Source organism: Populus nigra, chromosome 3 (genome assembly GCF_951802175.1).
Source record: "Populus nigra chromosome 3, ddPopNigr1.1, whole genome shotgun sequence".
Classification (NCBI taxonomy): domain Eukaryota; kingdom Viridiplantae; phylum Streptophyta; class Magnoliopsida; order Malpighiales; family Salicaceae; genus Populus; species Populus nigra.
In genome coordinates this window covers 25775909-25797549 of record NC_084854.1, presented here as the reverse complement: position 1 = coordinate 25797549, position 21641 = coordinate 25775909, and the positions used below count along the sequence as shown (strand labels likewise).

At 33.4% G+C, this 21641-nt stretch overlaps 2 protein-coding genes across 3 annotated transcripts; one reads left to right on the top strand and one right to left on the bottom strand.

Annotated features, from left to right (window-relative positions):
• The first annotated feature begins 9631 nt into the window (after positions 1-9631).
• On the top strand, positions 9632-15043 carry LOC133689295 (transcriptional adapter ADA2b-like). The gene is made up of 13 exons (XM_062109108.1): positions 9632-10197; positions 10496-10551; positions 11020-11198; positions 11563-11628; positions 11736-11861; positions 11948-12023; positions 12410-12473; positions 12558-12613; positions 12711-12824; positions 13306-13528; positions 13826-14036; positions 14248-14514; positions 14758-15043. The coding sequence occupies exons 1-13, from the start codon at positions 10145-10147 to the stop codon at positions 14947-14949; spliced, it is 1683 nt and encodes a 560-aa protein (XP_061965092.1). The 5' UTR covers positions 9632-10144; the 3' UTR covers positions 14950-15043.
• A 603-nt stretch (positions 15044-15646) lies between these two features.
• Positions 15647-21143, bottom strand: LOC133689294 (uncharacterized). Of its 2 annotated transcripts, XM_062109106.1 has the most exons (7): positions 20805-21142; positions 20287-20649; positions 18554-18648; positions 18353-18469; positions 17367-18185; positions 16815-17031; positions 15647-16699 (listed from the first exon to the last, which is right to left on the bottom strand). In XM_062109106.1, exons 2-7 carry the CDS (start codon positions 20588-20590, stop codon positions 16161-16163), a joined length of 2091 nt encoding a protein of 696 aa, XP_061965090.1. In that variant the 5' UTR covers positions 20591-20649; positions 20805-21142; the 3' UTR covers positions 15647-16160. The 2 variants fall into 2 exon arrangements, with proteins under 2 accessions (XP_061965090.1, XP_061965091.1); XM_062109107.1 differs by having other exon boundaries at positions 20287-21143.
• Between the last annotated feature and the right edge of the window lie 498 nt (positions 21144-21641).

Below are 21641 nucleotides of genomic sequence, written 5' to 3'. Positions count from 1 at the left end.
TGCTTTAGCTTGGAAAGCGCGGCATGTTTTACCAATTGTTTCAGCATATTCAACTCTAATGATATTCAATAATTGAATTGTTGGTATTTGATAATTGCACTTCAATTTCTATTAAACTCGAACCGATTTGACTGGTTAATCTAATAATTTCTTGAATTAATTAAACTTTTGAGTTAGAGTTTTAAATTAAATCCAAAAAAATTAATACATGTATGTAATTTAATTAATTTAGTGGTTAAAACTTCATTTGTTGTTTAGAAAAAAACAATATCATTTTATTTTTTAAAAAAAATCTTAAAATAATATTGCTCTAAATTGATTTGAGCTAATTTATTTAATTTGTGATATAAATTTTAATTCAATTGAATTTACTAATTTAGTTTGCTTGTAATGTAATATATATTTGGTGTGTGTGTCTATAAATATATAATGCTTTTTTAAACAAGTTTCAAGTAGTTGGTTTGGTTTCTATTTCAATATTCTTGAATTCGAATTTAATAAGAAATTAAATTTCTTTGATAAATTACTCGTTATGATATCAATGATCGTAGTTAAGATTTGATCTAAAAAAATGCAGTTTTCATTTATTAAATTGTCCTTTGAATACTTCAATCCAAACGTTAAACTGGAAAAAAAACAAAGAGAGAGAGAGAGAGAGAGAGAGGAACGACAACTTTTTTTCCGTTTGATTCTCATGTTAGAGAAAAATGGGATTATTGCCGTGTGCTAGCTATAGCTAAGAAGGATGAAAAATGTGAGGTATCTAAGTTTTGAATATGTACAGAGGATTGATGTACTTTTCTCAGAGAAAAAGTAGCACCTTCTGCTGAAAATAATTCTTTTTTTTTTTCATAAAAAATGTTTAGCAGAGCTTCTGTTTTTAAATGCTTATCAAAAATATTTTTGATTTGAAAAAAATAGTAAATTGATATTTTTTTTAGTTTTTTTATGGATTTTATGTATTAATATGAAAAATTATTTTGATATATTTTTAAATAAAAATTATTTTAAAAAATATCATACAATTAAGTCTCAAACTCCGCTAAATGCTTAATGTTTAAAGAGTCCATCTAGTTTTAGTTTTTTTTTATTTTTTGTTTATTTCATGTCCTTTTCCTATTTATCCCGTTTTTATTTTATTTTAAGAAATAAAAAAGATAAAAAAAAATAGATAAATACTATGAAAAAATAAGATTTAAAAAAAAAACAAATTAATATTAAATTAAGTAGTATCAACACTTAGTTAAGAGACTAATTAACTAGTTTTTAAAAGTGAGAAATATTATTTAATTTTTTTTACAAAACTAAGGATATTAATTTATGATTTACTCTAGATAAGTAAAGAAGAAGAAGAAGAGAGGGGATGATTTTTGAAATTTACAAGGGTTTTTATGTGTTTGAACTGAGTTCACTCATTATATTGAGATTGTATAGTAGAGGCTTATCCTAATCTGTCTTAAGCGGTTCAAATATTTAACGGAGAAAATGTACATTAATCTCATGAATGGAACTACCAATGAACTTAGTTCAACTATATATCATGATGTCCATATCCTCTTTTTAAGCTTCTCCAAACCTTAATTCTCTGGTGTGATCCCATCTGGAAGTTCGCAATTTAAATGATAAGAGTAATTTTGCAAAAGGAAGCTCAATATTTGTTGCACCAAATGATTCACCATGACATATATCATGAGTTGACTTTTTTCATAGATTTGTATAAATTAAAATCATCTTAAAAATAAAATGCGTCTAAAGATATGTCAGACCCAAAGAACTTGAACTTGGCAATCAACCAAGTCTAAAATGGCATGAGTTTAGCAAACCTACCATACCTAAATCACTTGAACTTAGCAGTCAGTCATACCCAAGGTGGCATGGGTCTAACCAACATGTCAGACCCAAAGAACTTGAATTTGGCTGTGAGCCAAGTCCAAAATAACATGGATCTGACGAGTATACAAGACCCAAACAACTTGGGCTTAGTAGTTAGCCAAATCCAAGGTAGCGTGGATCTACCATACACGCCAAACCAAAAAAAACTTGGACTTAGCAATCAGTCAAGTTCAAAATAGCATGAGTCTAGCAACCATGCTAGACCCAAATTAGTTGGGCTTGACAGTTAGCCACACCCAAGGTCTGGCAACCACGCTAGACTCAAAGCACTTAGACTTGACAGTTATTCATGCTTAAGGCAATATGGGTCTAACAAACATGTCAAACTCGAAACATTTGGATTTAACCATTACTAAATTCTCAGGCTGTCATTCATATTAATGCAATTATTTTCCTATGCTAATAGGTGAATGCAAGGTCTCTTAATAAACCTACTATATTTACCATCTCATTAATTATATGTAAGGGATATGTATCTCCCATTAATGTCGCTGAAAGCAAAGGGCTTTTCAATCCTTTCTTTATCTAAAAACGATAATGTTCACGGGGTATAAATACCTCTTGAACCGTCTAGGTAAGGGTTCAGAACTTTTATCTCTCAAGATAAATTAATCGATTTCAAAGCATTAACTAGCTTAAAACTCAAGAAAAATATCTTTGTTTCTTGAATTTAAGACTCTTTTAATTCATTTATTGTCTTTCTCATAAATTTATTGATTTTATCATCGGAGGGTCTTTAAGTCCCTACAATTAGGATTGTTTTTGCAGGTACTCAAGCTTTTATCATAAGCCTGAAATTCCTTAGTCTAGAGAGAAGAAATATAACTATCAGAACAAATTAATTAACCACTATCTCAAACACTAAATAATTTATTATTTATGTATCTTGGATTTTAGGACATCATCAGCATCCTCTTTCCAGCTCTAAATGGCATATATGTGAAGTTAGTACCTATAAAATCAAGTGTAGTGTTACTATTTAAAATTTCAGGGATGAAGTTTTCAGCATTTTGCTAATACTCAAGATCTCTCATTATAGCCCAAACATTGATCATCACTTTGGTTTTGATAGGTGTTACATATCTATCAATCTAACATATTTATCTATTTTCTATTAGAAGTAACAAGGGGATAGGAGGATGTAGCCTCATAGTTTATTTGATCATTGACTTTAAATAATTTAGTTCCTGAATGTCTGCCTCGGTAATTGTTTTATTCTCTTTGAGGGCTTGCCTTATCTCAACATGTGCTTTCTTTAAAACTCTAGGGTTTCTCATCATTCCTGTCATTACCCACTCTACTATTGTTGATGAACTAATAGTTTCAGCAAAAAAAACATATCCTTAATAAAAATGGAAAAAAAAAGATAAGAATTTAGATTTGAACTAATGTTGGAAGTAATTTGTATTGATGTTAAATATAAGATAGGTTTTGATTATTATTTAAGATAGAAAAGATAAAAATAGTGGAGACAGAGGAAACATGTCTCTTTGCTTATCATGTTTTGAAACAATATAAATTCACTAAAAAACCTTCATAATGACATAAATCTTTGTCCCTTCAACTAGACATTTTTTTGTCCTTCTGTATTTGTCACTTTTATCCTAGAACAATAACCAGACGTTACCTAAGTAACAACCAACAATTACCCTACACAAAGCTTAGTTACAATGGAAAGTTTGTAGAAAAAAGTAAATAATAGAAGCATTTACCTAAAGGACACCTTTGATATAGTTATTTTCAATAGGGCACTTCAGGGTTCCACTCCCTTGAAATCTTAGAAGAACATCAATCAGATCCTCCTTCATTGCGTCAATGTTTCCTTTCAACTTTTCCTTATGCTCATTAATGATAGAACATAGGATCGTGTTTATCTAATCTGCTCATTAATGATAGAACATAGGATCGTGTTTATCTAATCAAGTACTTTCTTTAGTTTAAGTTTTATCCCAATGGCTAGAAGAAACTCTGGTGAAGGATATAAGTTTACTATATTGAAACCTCATGCCAAATGAGATCCCTCTCTAGTCAGTGATGCCATTGCATCTTAGTCTTTGCATTAGTTCCCCAATGTTGTTTTACAAGTTATTACACTTGTTAAAAAGAAAAAAATTTCATTAAAATCCATCGCTTTTCTTATAAATGCCTGAATGAACTTATTGAGTTTCAAAACCTCATCATGTCAAATAACGTAGAATTATCTTAGGGCTTAAGAGTTTTATTGTACAAATTTTTCTCATTTGCCTCCAGTAACCACCTTGTGGAGAGAAGACAATATCTTTTATCCTAAATTTTAAAATTTTAGAGGCAAATCTTTATGGCCTCTAGGCAAAGATAATATCATGAGTCTTCAACACCTCTCCAACCATCTTTGGTAATGATTACAGTCACATAACTTTCACCTAGTTGAAGATGCATCAAAGGCCCATGTTTAGTTCAAGGTTGTCAATTTCGTTCCGTTTCGTCCGGAATGGCCGAAACATTTCATACCAATTCAAAAAACAGAAAAAATAGAACAATTTTCATCTCATTTGAAATCTCGATCCATTCCAGATTTTCTGGATAAATTTCGGTCAGAATATTCCGGTTTCATTTCACATGTTTCGTTTCGGGCCTGAGAAACCATTGAATCAAACCTAGACTTTAACTTATTTTAACCAAAACAAATCCTAAAAATACCATATATATATATATATATATATATATATATATGTATGTATATTAATAACTCAATTTTCAATTACAAAACAATCTTTAATCAATCTAAAAATAAAAAAATCAAACAAAACAATAATAATAATAAATTTATGGACCCTAATCTATTTTTTGACATGGTCAAAGGGCAAATTCATCTTCATTGAACTCCCATCTCCTAACAAACCTTCATTGACACCAATATCTATTACATTCCTTCCATTTCTTTAGTTGAATAAAATATGAGTTGCACATCTTTTTTATAAAATGTTAAGATATCAAAAAATCATTCTATATTAATGTCATAATAAAAATATATTTTATAATACGATTATAATATAAAAAGCACTGGACTGTTTCTTATTTTCCTTAAGAAAAGCATGACTTAGTCGTGATATTGAATGAGTAAACTAAAGGGAATTTAAAGGGGTGACAAACAAAACTTATAGTTTAATTAAGGGTTAAAAAAGTACTAATTGGGTGGTATTTGTGTGTTAACCGAAATGTGACACTCAGATTCCAACTCCCTCTACTTTCGTTCAAGAATTAATTGTCGTAGCATTTTGACATGAATGACTTGTGTGGTTTGCCTTTATCTTTTAGAAGTGAAAAGTTCGGGTTTGATTTATGTTTCTTTTGTGTTAAAATATTTTACTTTCATAATATTTTGGTATTTTATTTAAGTTGAATTACTTTATGTTAAAGTTCTATTTAATCTTGACTATTTAGAAATATTTTAAATTTAATATATATATATATATATATATATATATATATATATATATATATATACACATACATATGAACAGTACAATCCCGAAACGGTACGCTGAAATGCTTTGAAACCAAAACATTTCATTTCAATTGATAAAACGAAACACCTACTAAAACAGAATTGACAACCTTAGTTTAATTAGATCTCTAAAGGCATGGTGTGGTAGTGTTGAACCTGTTAAGTTGTGCAGGTTTCCTATGAGAGGCAACTTCATATGCCTTAGAATAAGCTTTATTTTAAATCCCACTTTTAGATTTTATGCAATCCACCTAAATAAAAAAAAAATAAGGAGAAGAAAAGGAGAAACAAGAAGGAATTAGGAAGGCACATAAAAAATCATGGCCTCCATGGTTATAGAAAGGAATCAAGTTATGTCAGGCAATATTAAACTTGTCCAGGTACAATATTTTTATACAAAAATTATGAGGATCCAACTTTAGCAAGTTTCAAAACATGAATTATTGTTTGTTGAACTAAGCTTAAAATCTAATGTATCAAAACGATCTAAAAAACATAAAAAATAATTGAAAGAAAAAAAATCATTTTTTTTGAAAAGCGTTGCCCAACCACAGAAATAAATAACATCGTTATCTTTCATCTGGAAAGACAAAACATATACTTTGTAAGTTTTAACAGTTTATCTTGTTGCTATGTATGTTTAGTTGTAGGTGTTGAATCTCCATCTTCCCTGTTTTATTTTTCTGGCCTCCTTATAGAAATATAAAGGAAATTTGGATACAAACAATATCTATTAAAGAGGAAAAAAATGCCAAGGCCCTCATAGTCAATCGATGAGATTTCAATCAAATTAAAGAGATAATTACAAATTATGGACCTAATTTTTTAATGTTATCTTGTTTGTGATTCTTGTAAGGTTCAATTATTAATTTAAAAGAAAGAGAATTTTTTCTTTGACATTGGAAAATTCAATTACATGGAGGAAGTAATGCCTTACTTTGTAGCTCTGATTGTCTTATGTTATTTGAAATGAGTTGAGGTCTTGATGTTTGTGTATTTTCTCTATTATTTCTTTCTTCACCTTTTGTTTTTTAGAGAAATATGAATGTCTATTATCGAGCCTTACTCATTTGATATTTTTTTTCTTCCTTTTTTATGGTTTTTTTTTAAGTTATGTTCTTCAATTATTGTTTTTCCGATCTCTATGTTCTTTTGTATTTGTGATTGAAGGTTCTCTTAGTTTTTTCTTTTTTTATTTTTATGATCCTACTAGGAAAGCAATTTGCCTTCCCTTGACATACGATTTATCGATTCAGCTTTTGGTTGTTCTTTAATTGTGCTTATTCCTTTCATGCAAGGCTGGTCTCGGGCAAAGGTTTTTTCTACATGTCTATGATTTATTGATTCACTTTAAGGCATCCATTTCCTTACCTGCCAGTCCTTCCATTTTTTCCCTCTATTTGTTTTTTTTTCTTTTTACTTTGTTTTGTTTCCACTTAGGTTTGTGCTCTACAGAAATGCAATTGTTAATTGTGTTGTTAGTTTTAGATGTGCCTTGCAATCTGTATGCTAATGCTATCTCATATATGCCCTATATAGAAACATAGTGTCAATGATGCATATATCCCTTTCATTACAAGATGACAACTTTGGTCGCGTTTGTCTTTGTGGTTGGATCGTGCTTTTGTATTTTTTTTGAAATTTTTCTAGGTTTAAATTTTTTTTTTTATCGTTTTGATATGTTGATATTAAAAATAAAATTTTAAAAATAAAAAAAATTATTTTGATATCTTTCCTAGTGAAAAATACTTTGAAAAACAATATTTAACACATCTCAAGCACATTCTTTCATTTCATCACAAAGTTGCTACATATTCCTCTCATGTATGACCCACTCTATGATTCATCAAAACCTCAACTTCCTTGCCAGCTTTTTTCCATTTCCTTACAATATTCAAATTCACCATCATGAAGCAAATCTAGCTTCGTCACTATAACCAACATTGGTGGAAGCTTCAAAGTGGCTAGTAGTAGTGCTTTTAGACCCATTGAACACGTAACTGGATGGTTTTTAGTGCTATGGTGCTACCAATAAGCAAAGCAAATGACATGAACTAGTTTTCCATTTCACGTGTTTATAATGGATTTATGGTAATTCAAAAAAAGATTCACTTAACAATTGTTTCAATGCGAACCCAGGTGCATAGCCACATAACCACTTATCCTCAATGATCTATCCTTAATGGTTCAATGTCATCCAACTCGACTCGAGCTGGTACCGGATGAACTAAATTTCCACTTGTGTTATCCCTAACTACATATACTTGGCTAAAATCAACGTAGCTTGTGATCCATTGATTAGATAATTCACACCAGGCAATGGCCTGAAGCCAAATAAATACAACATAAGCATCTTCACTTAGAGCCAAGAGCTTATGCTTAGGGGCATGACGAAGATAATCTGAAACATAAATGGCTTAAATCGAGCATACAATCCTTGTATAGTAGTATTAGTACATGTATGTATTAGGATGTCTAATACAATAACCACCACCATGAAAAAAAAAAGGTCTACAAGAAGCTTGTCCTTGTTTTGGACAGTGTGTGGTCCTCTTGAATGTATATTCGGATAGTAAAGCCATGTAAATACAAAAAAATAATAACTAAATACTAAACTGAAAACATTAAGAGATGGATGTGAATCAAGATATTTGATTTCGTAATACAAACCATGTATCTAGTTGTATTTAATGATTTTGTTTATTAGAATCAAATTTTCATTAGATCAATTCATAATAGAAATAGATACATATAAAAACGATCAAAGAAAAAAAAATATTATTTAAGGTTGCGCATATTAGAAAAAATGTTATCAATTTATATGAAAAACCAAGTAAAAACTAAACGCTATTTAACCGAAGAAAAAGTTAAAAAATTGAGAGATGGATATGAATGTAGATATTTAATATCAAAATATGGGTTATAGTCTTGATTATGGCTTTATTTCTTGGAATCAATGTTTTATTTAAAAACGATCATAAAAAAAAGACACCCAGGAAAACAATTGCATAAAATTAAAGAAAAACATTCATGTGCTGCCACGTAGAAAGAATGTCTTCTAATATATATATAAAATTTTGAAATCTTATTTGTAAACTAAGTAAAAATTAAATCATATTATATTAAAAACATCATAAGAAATTGTTAAAAAATTATCAAAATTAAAAACATAGCCAATAAAAAACCAACATCAAAGGATGAAAATTGAAAAAGAAGAATAAAATGAAAAAAACCAATGAAAAAAAAAATCATGTCACACATGCCTGGCTTGGGTGGCTCAACGCTCTTTAACTTAGAAAAGCCCAGGCGTGTCAACCTTTAAGCTCGGGTCCTTGTGCCTAGGCTGTGTTTTAATTTTTTTTCTTCAAGAGACAGTAGACCTGTCATTTGCTTCTTATTTAAAAAAAAAAACAGGTGACGTGTCACTTGTCAGATCAATTTTAGGTGACCAAAGACTAAAAATTCAGATCATGAGTTTTGTTTTGCCCAAAAATAAACCTAAAATACCTAGAAAAACACCTTACACACATTGACAAATCCTTCCATGACCTCAAATAGCCCAAAAATAGTCCCAAAATCTAAAATCAACTTGAAATAACAGACTTTTTGAGTTCAAATCTATCCTCGTAGACGATGAGAAAGACATATAATACCTAAGTGGAACTTTTCTCATTAAATGAAACAGATTGACATTAAAATTGATCTTTTTATAATAGAAGACCGTGTCAATCGAATTGAAGCTCTCTCTACAACCAAAATTTGACCACTTAAATGAAGTTTTGTACAATAATTAAAATTTTAAAATATCGAGGGTTGAAAATATATTAATTTAAAATTAAAATGATCAAAGTCAACTTTTCACTTGAATTTTAAAAATGCCTCCCATTGTATTATGATTTTCTAGTTTAGTTCTATTTCTTTGACTTTTCTCTTTCTTCACAATTTAATTTAAAACGTATTTGAATTGCTTTAAAAAAAAAAATTTACTTGAAATACATCAAATTAATATTTATTTATGACATCAACATTTCAAAACAATTCAAAAATAAAAAAAAATTAATTTTTTAAAAATATAATTAAAGCACAAAAACAAACATAATCTTAAATTTCTATCAATTTACTCCTATAAAAGCAAAATATAAATTATAATATAATTATAACATAATTATAATTATAATATAATAGTTTTTTCAGACCATGTAGACCCCACCTTGGAAAAGGCGTGGGGAAAAAAAACACACAGCACACATTATTTTCTCTCTCGACCGGCAACTTAATTTTCTCGCGAAACAAACAGACCTGTCATAGTTGCCAGTATTGCAAATATATAGCAATACAACCTCAGAACTGATAGTAGACCTCACTTACAACACTCACAGATTATTCCAAGCTGTTTTTCTTACATACATGGCAAGGACTATCCAGATTTTACCAAACTATACAACGCCCACAATTTTAAAATCATCATCAGAACTATCTTTATCCAAAATCCTCAAGAAAATGCAAAAAATCTGAAAAAGTTTAGATTTTGACACCAACCCATTTGTGCTATCTCAATTTTGATTCTAACCCATTATTTCCCATTCGTAAATTATCCTTACATGTTTGATTTTCATTGCTAATTTTGGATGTTCAACCTTTTTTGAGGTGTACACTGTTAGGGTTTTTCTGGGTCTATCAATACCAGGTTTTTGGTTGGTCTGTCTTGTTTTATATACCAATACATATACAGGTACTCGTGAGCTTACTCGATTACAGAAACAAATGGGTCGTTCTCGAGGGAATTTTCACTCTAATGATGAAGACCCTTCTCAGAGGTTTGTGTTTTTTGAAGTTGTTTGCTTTCTTGGTTTCTGATTCAGTTTTTAGATTGTTTTATTTTCTGTTTTTGCTGGTGTTACTTTTGCGTGTTTTGTAATGTTAATTAGTACGATGGAAAATGGAAATGAATTTGAAGTGTCATTTGATAGAATTTAGTAATGTAGAATTCGTCTCTGCATAATTGAAGGTGGTTAATGTAGATGGTCTCTTATTACTTTTGTTTATGTGATTACTGAGTATCAATTTTGGCTATATGAGTGTAGTATATCCTGAATTTCGTTGTTGGCATTGCAGATCAAGAAGGAAGAAGAATGCGGCAAGTGGAGATAATTCCGAATCTTTATTGGCTGGTAATTTTTCCATCCTTTTGGAAAATTAAAAATGATAACTTTTTTAGATTTGAACTTTCACAGCAATTTTTTTCATGATTACCTGTAGCACAGTATAATAGATCATCTTACAGAATTGTTTCATCTAAAGCTTTAATTACTTCATGAGCAGTTCGTAGAATAGAAAATACAAGTTAGAGTCCTATTCTGAACATGAAATCTATGATTGTCTTGTAGTTGTTATCTAATAGGGGGTTTAAAAACTGTAATTGACAGAGACTTCTGGATAGTTAAGGTGGTACTGATTACAGAATAATATTTCAAAGACGTCACGAAAATTGATGCTGCTGTTATTACTCAAATTCTTTGTTCTTCTAAGTACCATCATGCATATGATCTCTATGCATCCAAAGGATGATTGATTTTGTTTTCCTCCTCATCTTGATGACCTTTTTCTTTGTTTTCTTCTTTACTTTTTAATGTGCCCAGGCCAAGGAAGTGGTGATGGGAAAAGGGCATTATACCATTGCAATTATTGCAATAAAGATATAACAGGGAAGACCCGTATCAAATGCGCTATGTGCCCTGATTTTGACCTATGCTTAGAGTGCTTCTCTGTAGGAGCTGAGGTTACACCTCATAAAAGCAATCACCCTTACAGGGTTATGGTCAGTGCTTCTCCTTCTAACAACTTGCCAACTTGTTATTTTGCATGGTTCTGTTCATTATTCCTTTTTAATCTGGCATTAAGCTTGTCCCTGTATCAGCATGGGAACCTTACTGGTTTGTTTGATGAAATATTTAGGAAATTTTGGCTTTCCTGTTGCATCTCTATTTAGTATTTAATAACTCTACTATACTTGAACTGTTCTTTCTCATGTTAGCAAATGCTCACTTATTTATTGCATTTGTTTCTTCATGGTTTAATTAGTTGGAATGCCTATAAGTCTCAATTCTTATGTGGGCATAGCGTTCAACCTATAACATTAGAAAGCTGGCAAGATGATTTTTTATGTATTTTCATTTCTACAGGATAATTTATCTTTCCCGCTTATTTGCCCTGATTGGAATGCAGATGAAGAAATACTGCTTCTAGAGGTGTTTGGTTTAACTTTCTTTTTTTCAATTTCTTAAAGGTTTTTTTTTTTTAGTTTGGAATTTTAGTGTTCATTGCAAGGTAATTCAGATATGCTGTTGATCTTTAGGGAATTGAAATGTATGGATTGGGGAACTGGGCTGAAATTGCTGAGCACGTGGGGACAAAGAGTAAAGACACATGTATTGAACACTATAATAGTGTTTACATGCAATCCCAGTACTTCCCTCTCCCGGTATGATATAGAAATACTCTTCTCTTTTCAAGCTGTTTCTGATTTAAGTAGAACAAGATAAAATTGAACATTTTTCTTCTTTCCAGGACATGTCGCTTGTTGTTGGGAAAAATAGAAAGGAACTTCTTGCTATGGCCAAGGGATATAGTGAGGACAAAAAAGGTTTGTGTTAATGCTTACCATTATATATCTCTAACAATAGTTGTTTTTGTATTTTTCTTCTACTTCTGCTTCCTTGGTGGAACTTTATTTTAGTTTGTTCTTTGGTGTGAGGCTAATATTTTGATCCCCAGTACTGGTTAGAATTTTTCTTTGTAACTGTGGTTCCTGATATACATTGTGCAGGGTGCTCTAGTGTGCCTTAGTTTCAACTTGTTATTTCCTAGCATAAAAGCAATGGATTTTCTGCTGAAGTAGGAAGCAAAACCTACTTCAGTGGTGAACAAGCCACTTGCGGTCATTTTGTGTTACTTACTGCTGCTATACACATTCTTGAACTATGACCTTTTGAAAAGAAATTTTAATCACAAATTATGTATGATTTATAGGTGCTGCTATGCTTGGGGATCTTACTTTGAAGGAAGAATCTCCATTTTCTCCTTCAAGAGTGAAGTACGGTTTCCATTCTTCTCTCTTAATAATTTATATCTGATCACCTATTAAACATGCCTCTACCAATTTCCTTGATTAACTTAGAGTCGAAGATATGCATAAAGGAGGTTCCTCTGGCCGATTATCAACATTAAACTCAGGTTCGTTTGAATAATATCTCAAATAACTAGATGTTTCATGAAGATGAATTGAAATAATCTCATTTCTGCAATGAATCCTTGTTTTTTGAACCTTCAGAGGTAGAATCTGCTGGCCGTCCTACTACCACAAACTCTGCAGCAACAGCTGCTAATAAGAAGGCATCTAGCATTGCTCGGGTTAAAGATGGACCTAATGTTGTTAAAGTGGAAGGTTTGATACATGACTTTTCTTATCCAAATTGCTTTTAGTAGGTGATTGTTGTTGCTGTTGTCATTGTCCTCTCGATGCTTGATTGTTTTGAAAATAATCTCTTTCATATGATATAATTGAAATTGATGTGATTTGGATGTTGTTGCTCATTGAAATTTGTTGCTTCCCTACTTCTAATTTGTAGGATAGTACTATGTTATTGTCTTCTTACTCAATGTGTGAACAATTCTATGGAGGATCAGTTAGAGGGTGCTTGGCAGTGTGGTAGCGGTTGCTTTTCAAATAACTTTTTGTGCTGAAATACATGCCAATGATGTTTTTTTATTTTTTAAAAATCATTTTTGACATCAGTACATCAAAACGATCTAAAACGTACAAACCATATTAAATTTTAACAAAAAAAAATTAATTTTTTTGGGAACGCGGTTTGCACCGCGTTCCCAAACATATTCTTAGTCATCATGGTTTTTGTTGGTGGCAGATCCTCAGGTGGACCGAAATGCTAAAGGGAAGAAACCGAATTCCTCTGGGAGTGAGGGTCCATCTTTAATGGAGTTGAGCGGTTATAACCCCAAGAGGCAGGAGTTTGATCCCGAATATGATAATGATGCTGAGCAGTTGCTAGCTGAGATGGAATTTAAAGATACTGACACTGAGGAAGAGCGGGAGCTGAAATTGCGAGTGCTGCATATATATTCAAAGCGGTAGGTAGTAAACGAATTGGCAATGTTTGTTAGTCGGAATGAACTTTGCTACATCATGCTTGTTCACATGGGAGGATTAGGGAGCTATACATATAGGCATAAAGGTAAAAGGTGCATAATCTAAAGGGGAATGAAAATGAAATCACAGAGCAAACATATTTGACCTACAATTCTAATGCTGAATTTTTGTTTTGAATGTTAAAAGATATACTGCCAAGTTGCTTGCTTATACCAAATATATCTGTCATTCTGTTTAATTTCATCTCACAATTATATAACCTTGCTGGATATTGACAGGCTCGATGAGAGAAAGCGCAGAAAAGATTTCATACTAGAAAGAAATCTGCTGCAACCAAGTCCTTTTGAAAAGGACTTGACTCCAGAAGAGAGGGCGTTATGTCGGCGTTATGACCCTTTCATGCGTTTTCATTCCAAGGAAGAGCATGAGGAATTGCTTCAGGTTGTTGTCGAAGAGCATCGGATGCTGAAAAGGATCGAAGAGCTGAAGGTTTTTGATTCATTCCGAAAATGCACCTTTATAATTACTTGATTCACTTTTTCCCTTGAAATAAATAATACCGGCTGCTATGTCCTGTATAAACAGGATTTGGCAGGCACCGATTTGAACAGAAAAATTGCCACTCGCACTGAAGAACATGGACTTCTGTATGTGAATGATTAATATGCTTAATTGTAACCATGTTGCTGTAACTATGCAGGAAGCTCAAGCAGCTGGTTGCCGCACAGCAGCTGAGGCGGACAGGTACCTTGAGCAGAAGAGGAAAAAAGAAGCCGAGGAAAATTCCAGTAGACTGAAAGACAATGCTCTGGTTGGTCCTAGCAATCATGGTGCTCCCAATGCATTTATTCCTTCAGAGTCTGTTAGGAAGGATTCGAGTACTAGACCTGTAGGACAGGGCTCTGCTAGCTATGCCAATGGTTTGGACACAACAGGCTTTTATGAAACGCAGCTACTATCTGAAACTGTAAGTATCAAATCCCTGGTTGGTAGCTTTTCTTCATCAACATTTGTAAACAATGCCCGATCTGGTTCGTTGTTGTGCACCAACAACAAACATTTTATTGCTGAGCATTTATCATTCCTCAAGTTAAATGGCAAAAGAATTGTCCAACGATGTCATGCACTGCCCTTGAGGCTTCATTGTGAATTCCCAAGTATAGTGTCTTTTGGATTGCCATTGAGGTTGCTAACTTTAATGCATCGGCAGGAAAAACGGCTATGCCGTGAGATTCACCTACCTCCTCCTGTCTACCTCAAGATGCAAGAGATCATGACCAAAGAGATCTTCAGCGGTAACATCACTAAGAAATTGGATGCTCACCCCTTGTTCAAGATTGAAGCAAGCAAAGTTGATAGGGTGTATGATATACTTGTGAAGAAGGGGATTGCTCAACCTTGATGCTCATTAATGCTTGTCCTCAATTTTCTTTAATTATGTTGTGTTCATTTTCTTTTAAAGAAATAAAAATATGCTTTACCTTAGCCTTTCTAAACTTGCATCAAGTTCGCCAGTGCACGTGTACCATGTAGACTAGCGTACCAATTCATGGAATTCATACCATTCTGGAAGGCAAAACCATACCCCCATCATGCTTAATTCCATGATAGTCATTTGCTAACTAACTCTTATCAATTGCATAAAAATATTGATTCCCCCTCAGTTATGGGTAAAGATTTCATTTCAAAAGTTTTACAGCACATCATGGTCAAAGAGCCAAAATAGAGAGTACAATTTTCTTGAAAATGGAGGAAATAAATAGAGATTACGAATGTTGCTACGTTATCATTATGTTCTCAATTGCCAAACCGACAAAATTAACCTTGCATCACATAAAATGAAGGATTAAAAACGCACACGACAATAATTAGGGAAAAGAAAAAATCAACATTAGGGCATTTTTTCACATCCAAGCAGTGCTGAGAAGGTTACGGAGTAAACCCAATTAGGCCTATCCAAGCAGTGCTGGAAAGCCGTTCTCTCGTTCAACATGGACTAGAGAGCTAACTGGACAGCAAAATCTGGAATGGGTTTTTGGGTATCATAAACAAAATAAATGAAGCAAATGCCTAGACAAAAACATATGAAGAAAGGCAGGTGAAATAACTACATTTCTATTTCTTTTCCAAACAAAAACAACCTTGTAACCTTTACAGCTAAACCTTAAAAACTACACTGTAAAACATAAGCCTATTTGACTGAAATGCAGTTCATAAAGTTGCAAACACATACTGTAATATACGCCTATACGACACAAAAGAGCAATTCTCAAGTTGCACATACATCACCAGCATTCACTGCATGGTGCCAACCGACACTTAAAGCTATCTTAAGATTGAACTGAAACCAACTCATAATCTATCCTATGATTGAACTGAGCTACTGTCTAGCTTGACTTGATTCCATCAAAGTTCTAAACCCAACATCTTCTGACACTAAGTTGATTTCAGTAAAAGTTGGTACTCATATTACTATATACCTGCCAACTCTCTAGAAGTTGGAGAAGACTTGCAGGTCATCTGACTCTTGTAGCTGTGACAACCCTTTCTCTATCTTTATACACAGGAAGCCATCTAACCCACCTTCACAGTAAAAACTTCACTCTAGCTATGTCATCTATTAATGGAACTTGGGTGATCGTTTATAAAGTTTTTTGCTGCTTCACTTATCTTGTTAACAGATTTAAGATCTTCGTCCAAAAGAAACTGTGTGTTATTGCCAGAGCTATCTTCACCACCATTGTCAACATAAGCTGCGATAGCAACATTGTTCGTTTTCTCCTCATGATGAAAATCACCACCAACATCATCATCATCAACAGCTCCATGTGTTTTTAGTTCATCCTTCTCATTTACACCATGCCTCTGTCTCGAATAGACCTCCTTAACATTTTTGAGATCACCAGACACAACTGAACCAGGTAAGGGTTCATCTTCTTCAATAGCTTCAAGTCTGGAAGTTTTGACAAAATTGTGCTCCAGTGATGCAGCAGTATCACAACCTCGTGCCTCAAGCTTGATAATAGAAATGGCATCTGCAGATAGATGATGGAGTATATCAGGCTTTGCCATTACATCAACCCATCTGTTATCAACCCAATCTCGGGAACTCCTCACATTCTTCCTTGGGACAGTCAGGAACTTGCCTTCACCTAAAAGCATCATTAACCATGGTTACTAACAAGCATAATTAAAATAGAACTGCAAATGCATGAGCGAGTGCATCTCATGCCAGATGATGAATAATATTGCCATACAGTACCATACCAGGGAGGTAAACTTGCAGGCAATCACTCCCAGAGATGTCAACTCCCGATACAACACCCTCCCACCATCCATCACTCCACCATGCATCAACTGGGGCTCCAACCTCAAAAATATGGTCAGTAGAATGATTTTGAGGATGTGGCCGGATTGTCTTGCGACCTAAACATCTCATGCCAAGTTTATCAGGAGCAGCCACTCTGGAAGCAGGGACCCATTCCTATGACACAATAAAAATTCCAAAAATTAAGTCCATTAAAGGTTAGCTTCAAAGAGAATGAAAAATGTTATGATTTTTATGACCAAGTAATGCACTCCAATATGACAATATTAAAGAATCAAATGATTTTTTGATGATCACTCGAAGGCATGGGTCTAATAGAAAGTTCTGATAATTTGGGGAGGGAGATTCAAATTTCAAACATACAACCTCTTCTTTCGAGGAAGAAGTGTAGAATTAGGCAATGCGATGATCCTACCAAATGTTTTCACCTGCCACTGCCAAAATTTACTGATTGTCAGTATCAAATAGGAGATACAAGAGACTTTGCATACCTCTAGATTTCCAGATCCCTCCACATACTGGACATCTTCATATTGAACTTTCAGATGCTTCTGAGAGGACTGCAACACCTTACATCTAAACCAGCAGCCTCGAATCCCACTATCTTGGCAGAGCATCTCTATCTTTTCATTCACTTTGAAAGGAGCAGAACATTTGGACTGGGGTATAACAAACTCAATTCCCATGGAAACCTTTGATAACCGTAGCTTCAGTTTCGGGTATCCTGATTTACATTTTGCTATCTGGTTTCCACAGGCCCAGTTTCTGAGACCTGATCCACTCTCAAGTCTGTCTTGCTCCTTGGATGTTCTACTTCTCTTGCTACCTACACTGGTAGGGTTATCATGGGTCAATTCTTCCTCGTCTTCCTTGTACAGATTATCGTACTTAACCTTTTTCTTAGGGACAATAGATCCATCCAAAGTAGAGAGGATTGCTTGATTGAAGTATCCATGCAATTTAGTTAGAGCAAACGGCTGGATCTTGTTGTTTTTAAACTGCCTAAAGCACATGTGGACACCGGAAGTTGATGTATGTGAAACACCAGCCATACATTTATCATAATGTCGGGGCGTCAAGACTGTTGCTGGGCAATCAATATACTCTGCACTGATCACTTGGACATTAGGTGTGATGAAAACTTCTTGGGGGTGTGGATTCAGTTGAGGAATTACACCCTTGACTTCCTGGTTATGGTGAAACCACCGCACCTTTACCTTCTTCTGCCCCTTTTTGTCTTCATACATATCTTCCAGGTATCCAAGGTAGCGGCCTTTTTCTTCAGCCATTATAAATACGAAGGAATGGACCTAACCATCAAGTTTTGTTTAAAAAATGTTACTACCACTACCGCTAATAATAATAATAATAATTTATGAGGACAAATGTGCAGAAGGATGAAGAAAAGTAACACCACTCAACAAAGATAAGTTTGCAACTAGATAAAGAAATAACTAGCCAATGGGTTAACACTTACAGTTATGGTAGTCCCATTTCTGAAAAAGGCTGGGTAGTGCTTGAGTTCTTTAGCACATATCCATGCCGCACCAAACCACTTAATGTGTGAATTCTGAACCTTCAATTTGCTTCGAGCCTGAATTCAAAGTGACAGAGTTAACAACTACAAAGAATGTTGAAAAATCTAAAACTATGCATAACAACTACAATAAGTGGATACCATCCGAACTGGCAAATAGGTTTTTGAAGCATTGAATCCAGTCACTGATACTCCAAAAGATCCTGAACCTTGAGCTGAGCCATTTATCTGTGCATCTGCCATAAGAGATTTTAGCATTTCTCAAAAATTTCCAATCCAACAGTTGAAAGTGAACACCACTGCTGAGAAAATTTATAAAACTCTTCGAGCCCTTTGAAATTAAAAGAATTAGATACATGCAAGAAAATGCACCAAGAGGACCATATGTAGATGGAGAGCTTAAAAGTGAGAATGGTAATTTGTGCTCTGGACATCAAAACTAGTAAACAAAAGACAGGCATGAATTACGCAAACTCAAGGACCAGAGAATTATATCCTTCAATCCAGAAAACAGCATTATTTTACAAATATCATATACAGTGTGTGAGGGGCTGCCTATGCTTATGTGATTTCCACATATTTGCCTTTACCCATTTCATGGATACACACAATTACTAGACGAAGCAACACAGAATCACACACTCATGCCCATAATTATGGCATCTAATTTTTCTTATAACATCTCATTATTAACTCAAGGATGTATGTGCATTCAGTGAAAAAAACATAATTACAGGGAAAAAAAAATCTTAACATAAGCTATCACGAATACTTCTGAAGCATAAAACAATAATTTCACCTGAGAAGCCTTCCATTAGTTTTTGAATTCACCCTGACGTGAAATCAATCGAGACAGATAAGGGGAGAAAGAAAAAGAAAGAGATGCCTGATGTGATGGAGAATGGGATTATAAGAAGAGCTTATGAAAACAAACACATGAAGACACGTGAAAGACAACCTCTGCATATATGGAAAGATGCTCTGTTATAATTCAGCTTTCCATAACAAAAAGGTAATAAGATGCCAGTTTCCTTGTCATGCCAAATACGTTAAATTCGTAAGACTGGAAGTAGGGTGCTGGCAATCTAAGTTTCATAACATAACTAATTTTAAATTGAATGGTTCAGATTCCATAAGTCATTGCTCACAAACCATTTGAATGTAATTATATTGAAAGTTTCATAAAGTAGTGGAGTACTGCTTTTTATGAGAGTAACCCATTAGCTTCATGACAAATCGAGCTATTTTGTTTTTTGACTGTGCGAGTGAGTTCACGCACACATAAAGCTATATGTCTTAGCACATGTGTAACACAATCTAGAAAAAAAAAATTGGATGCGCAATTAAAAGAAGGGCATGATATCCACCCTGGTGTGAAGGCAGAGAATGGACATTTATGGCCTAAGATATTGGCTACACCAATAGATAAACTAAGCACATGGTTCCTATGCTCCAGTTGGGTATAAAATGCAAAATTGGTTTACATCACAGGGTACTTCCAAATGACTAACAAAAATCTCAACATAATTAGTTTTCCACCTTGAGAAATTGAGTTGCAATATGTGCAATTTAAATCTCCAAAAATGGCAATGCTTGACCAACTCCGACAAAATAGATAAGGCTAGGACATAATCCAATGACTTAACACAGATGTAAAGATGAAATTCAAATCATGCCGGTGTCATTAGTAAAGCAGAACATCACATGCAGTCTATTCCCAAAGCTATACTCGACCCTCAAAACTAGATTGGCAAGGCAATGCTTTTAATGTAATTACAAATACAACTACAAAATAAGAACTGTAATCCCTCAATATCATTCCATATAAACCTACAAAATCATAACCAGTAACCAGTAACACATAGAGTACGTACTTGAAACATGTAGAGGGGATCCTTCATTTGACACCATTGATGTCAACCAGTCCACAACTTCTCGCCGGGCTCTCCATTTCGTAGATGCATTGATGGACTCATTGGACCCATAGGCTTCCAAAAACTCGTCAGAAACTACATATGTCATGTGCCTTATACTCCTCTCAGTCCCTATAACAGCAAGAACTAAACCCCCAAATGTATCCTTCAAGTGATAATGAACCACACGGCTACCACGTTCATGGCATATAATGTGCTCCTCCCAAGCCACAAAAACATCATTACTAACAGACATAATGACCATAAATAGCCCCCCAAAAGAGCTCAAAATCTCAACTTTATAGTTTCTATCAACATTTTTACCTGAAATTCACCAACTCAAGCGATAAATCTTTGATACTAACTAAACCAACACAGTTCAAAAAACCCTAATGGCCACCCAAAAAACTTTAAAAAACCAGTTAAAGACAATAAACATAAACACAAAATAATCCAAACCCATTTGAGAAAAAACTCACCTTTGCTTAAAAATCTCCCACAAGACACAAACTTTATCCAAACTATCCTCTCTATCAAGCACACAAACAGCAGCCAGCAAATGGGTTGCAAGCAAAGCAGCTTAAAAGAGACTAAAAAGAGAAGATTAGAGTTTTAAATCCTAAACCCAAGTCAAAAAACAAAGAGGGCCGGTCTCACTCAGCTTGAGAAGCTACAAAGAGCTTAGGGTCAGGGGCACCAATGCAGCCAAAAAAGGAAGTGACGAGTTCAAGATTGCTATGCAAAGATTAAAAAAACAAGGGTAAAAGAAGAGACTTGAGAGTGCAAACAAAATTGATGAAAAAATAAAAGAAGAGACAAGTGTAATATGTCGTTGTAATTGGGAGAAAAAAAAAGTCAACACTTTTTATTTAAACCCGAGGAAATCCCCTTTAAAAAGTGAATTATAATTTAATCACTGTTGTTTAATAATTTTATAATTTAGTCCTTTTATTTTGAAAATTATAAGTTAGTTCACTGGCCAACTTAATTTGTTTATATATATATATATATATATATAATTTATCCCTTTTAAAATGCATTTTAAATTGATTAGTAAAAACAATTAAATTTTCATGAAAAAAAATGCAATGACCGTGTAAGAAAATATAAAGATATAGAGATTTAATATTGAGCTTCCAAAACCAAAGAGATAAATAATAATTCACTTTATATATATAAAGTAATTTAGACCTCTCAAATTCCCTTATTGGTTTTGATTACTATAATTAATTAAGATATGCCCTTTCCTTTAGCTAGGCTGGGAGAGATGGGGGAGGAATTCAGATTTTGGTAATGTTAATTGACACGATGAACTT

Coding starts and splice junctions, on each gene's coding strand:
- LOC133689295 (XM_062109108.1), top strand. CDS start 10,145: ATGGGTCGTTCTCGAGGGAATTTTCACTCTAATGATGAAGACCCTTCT. Junction 12,024..12,409: donor ATATAGTGAGGACAAAAAAG/GTTTGTGTTAAT, acceptor TATGATTTATAG/GTGCTGCTATGCTTGGGGAT. Junction 12,474..12,557: donor TTTTCTCCTTCAAGAGTGAA/GTACGGTTTCCA, acceptor TGATTAACTTAG/AGTCGAAGATATGCATAAAG.
- LOC133689294 (XM_062109107.1), bottom strand. CDS start 20,590: ATGGTCATTATGTCTGTTAGTAATGATGTTTTTGTGGCTTGGGAGGAG. Junction 18,649..20,286: donor ATCCCCTCTACATGTTTCAA/GTACGTACTCTA, acceptor CTCTTATGGCAG/ATGCACAGATAAATGGCTCA. Junction 18,470..18,553: donor CCTATTTGCCAGTTCGGATG/GTATCCACTTAT, acceptor CTTTGAATTCAG/GCTCGAAGCAAATTGAAGGT.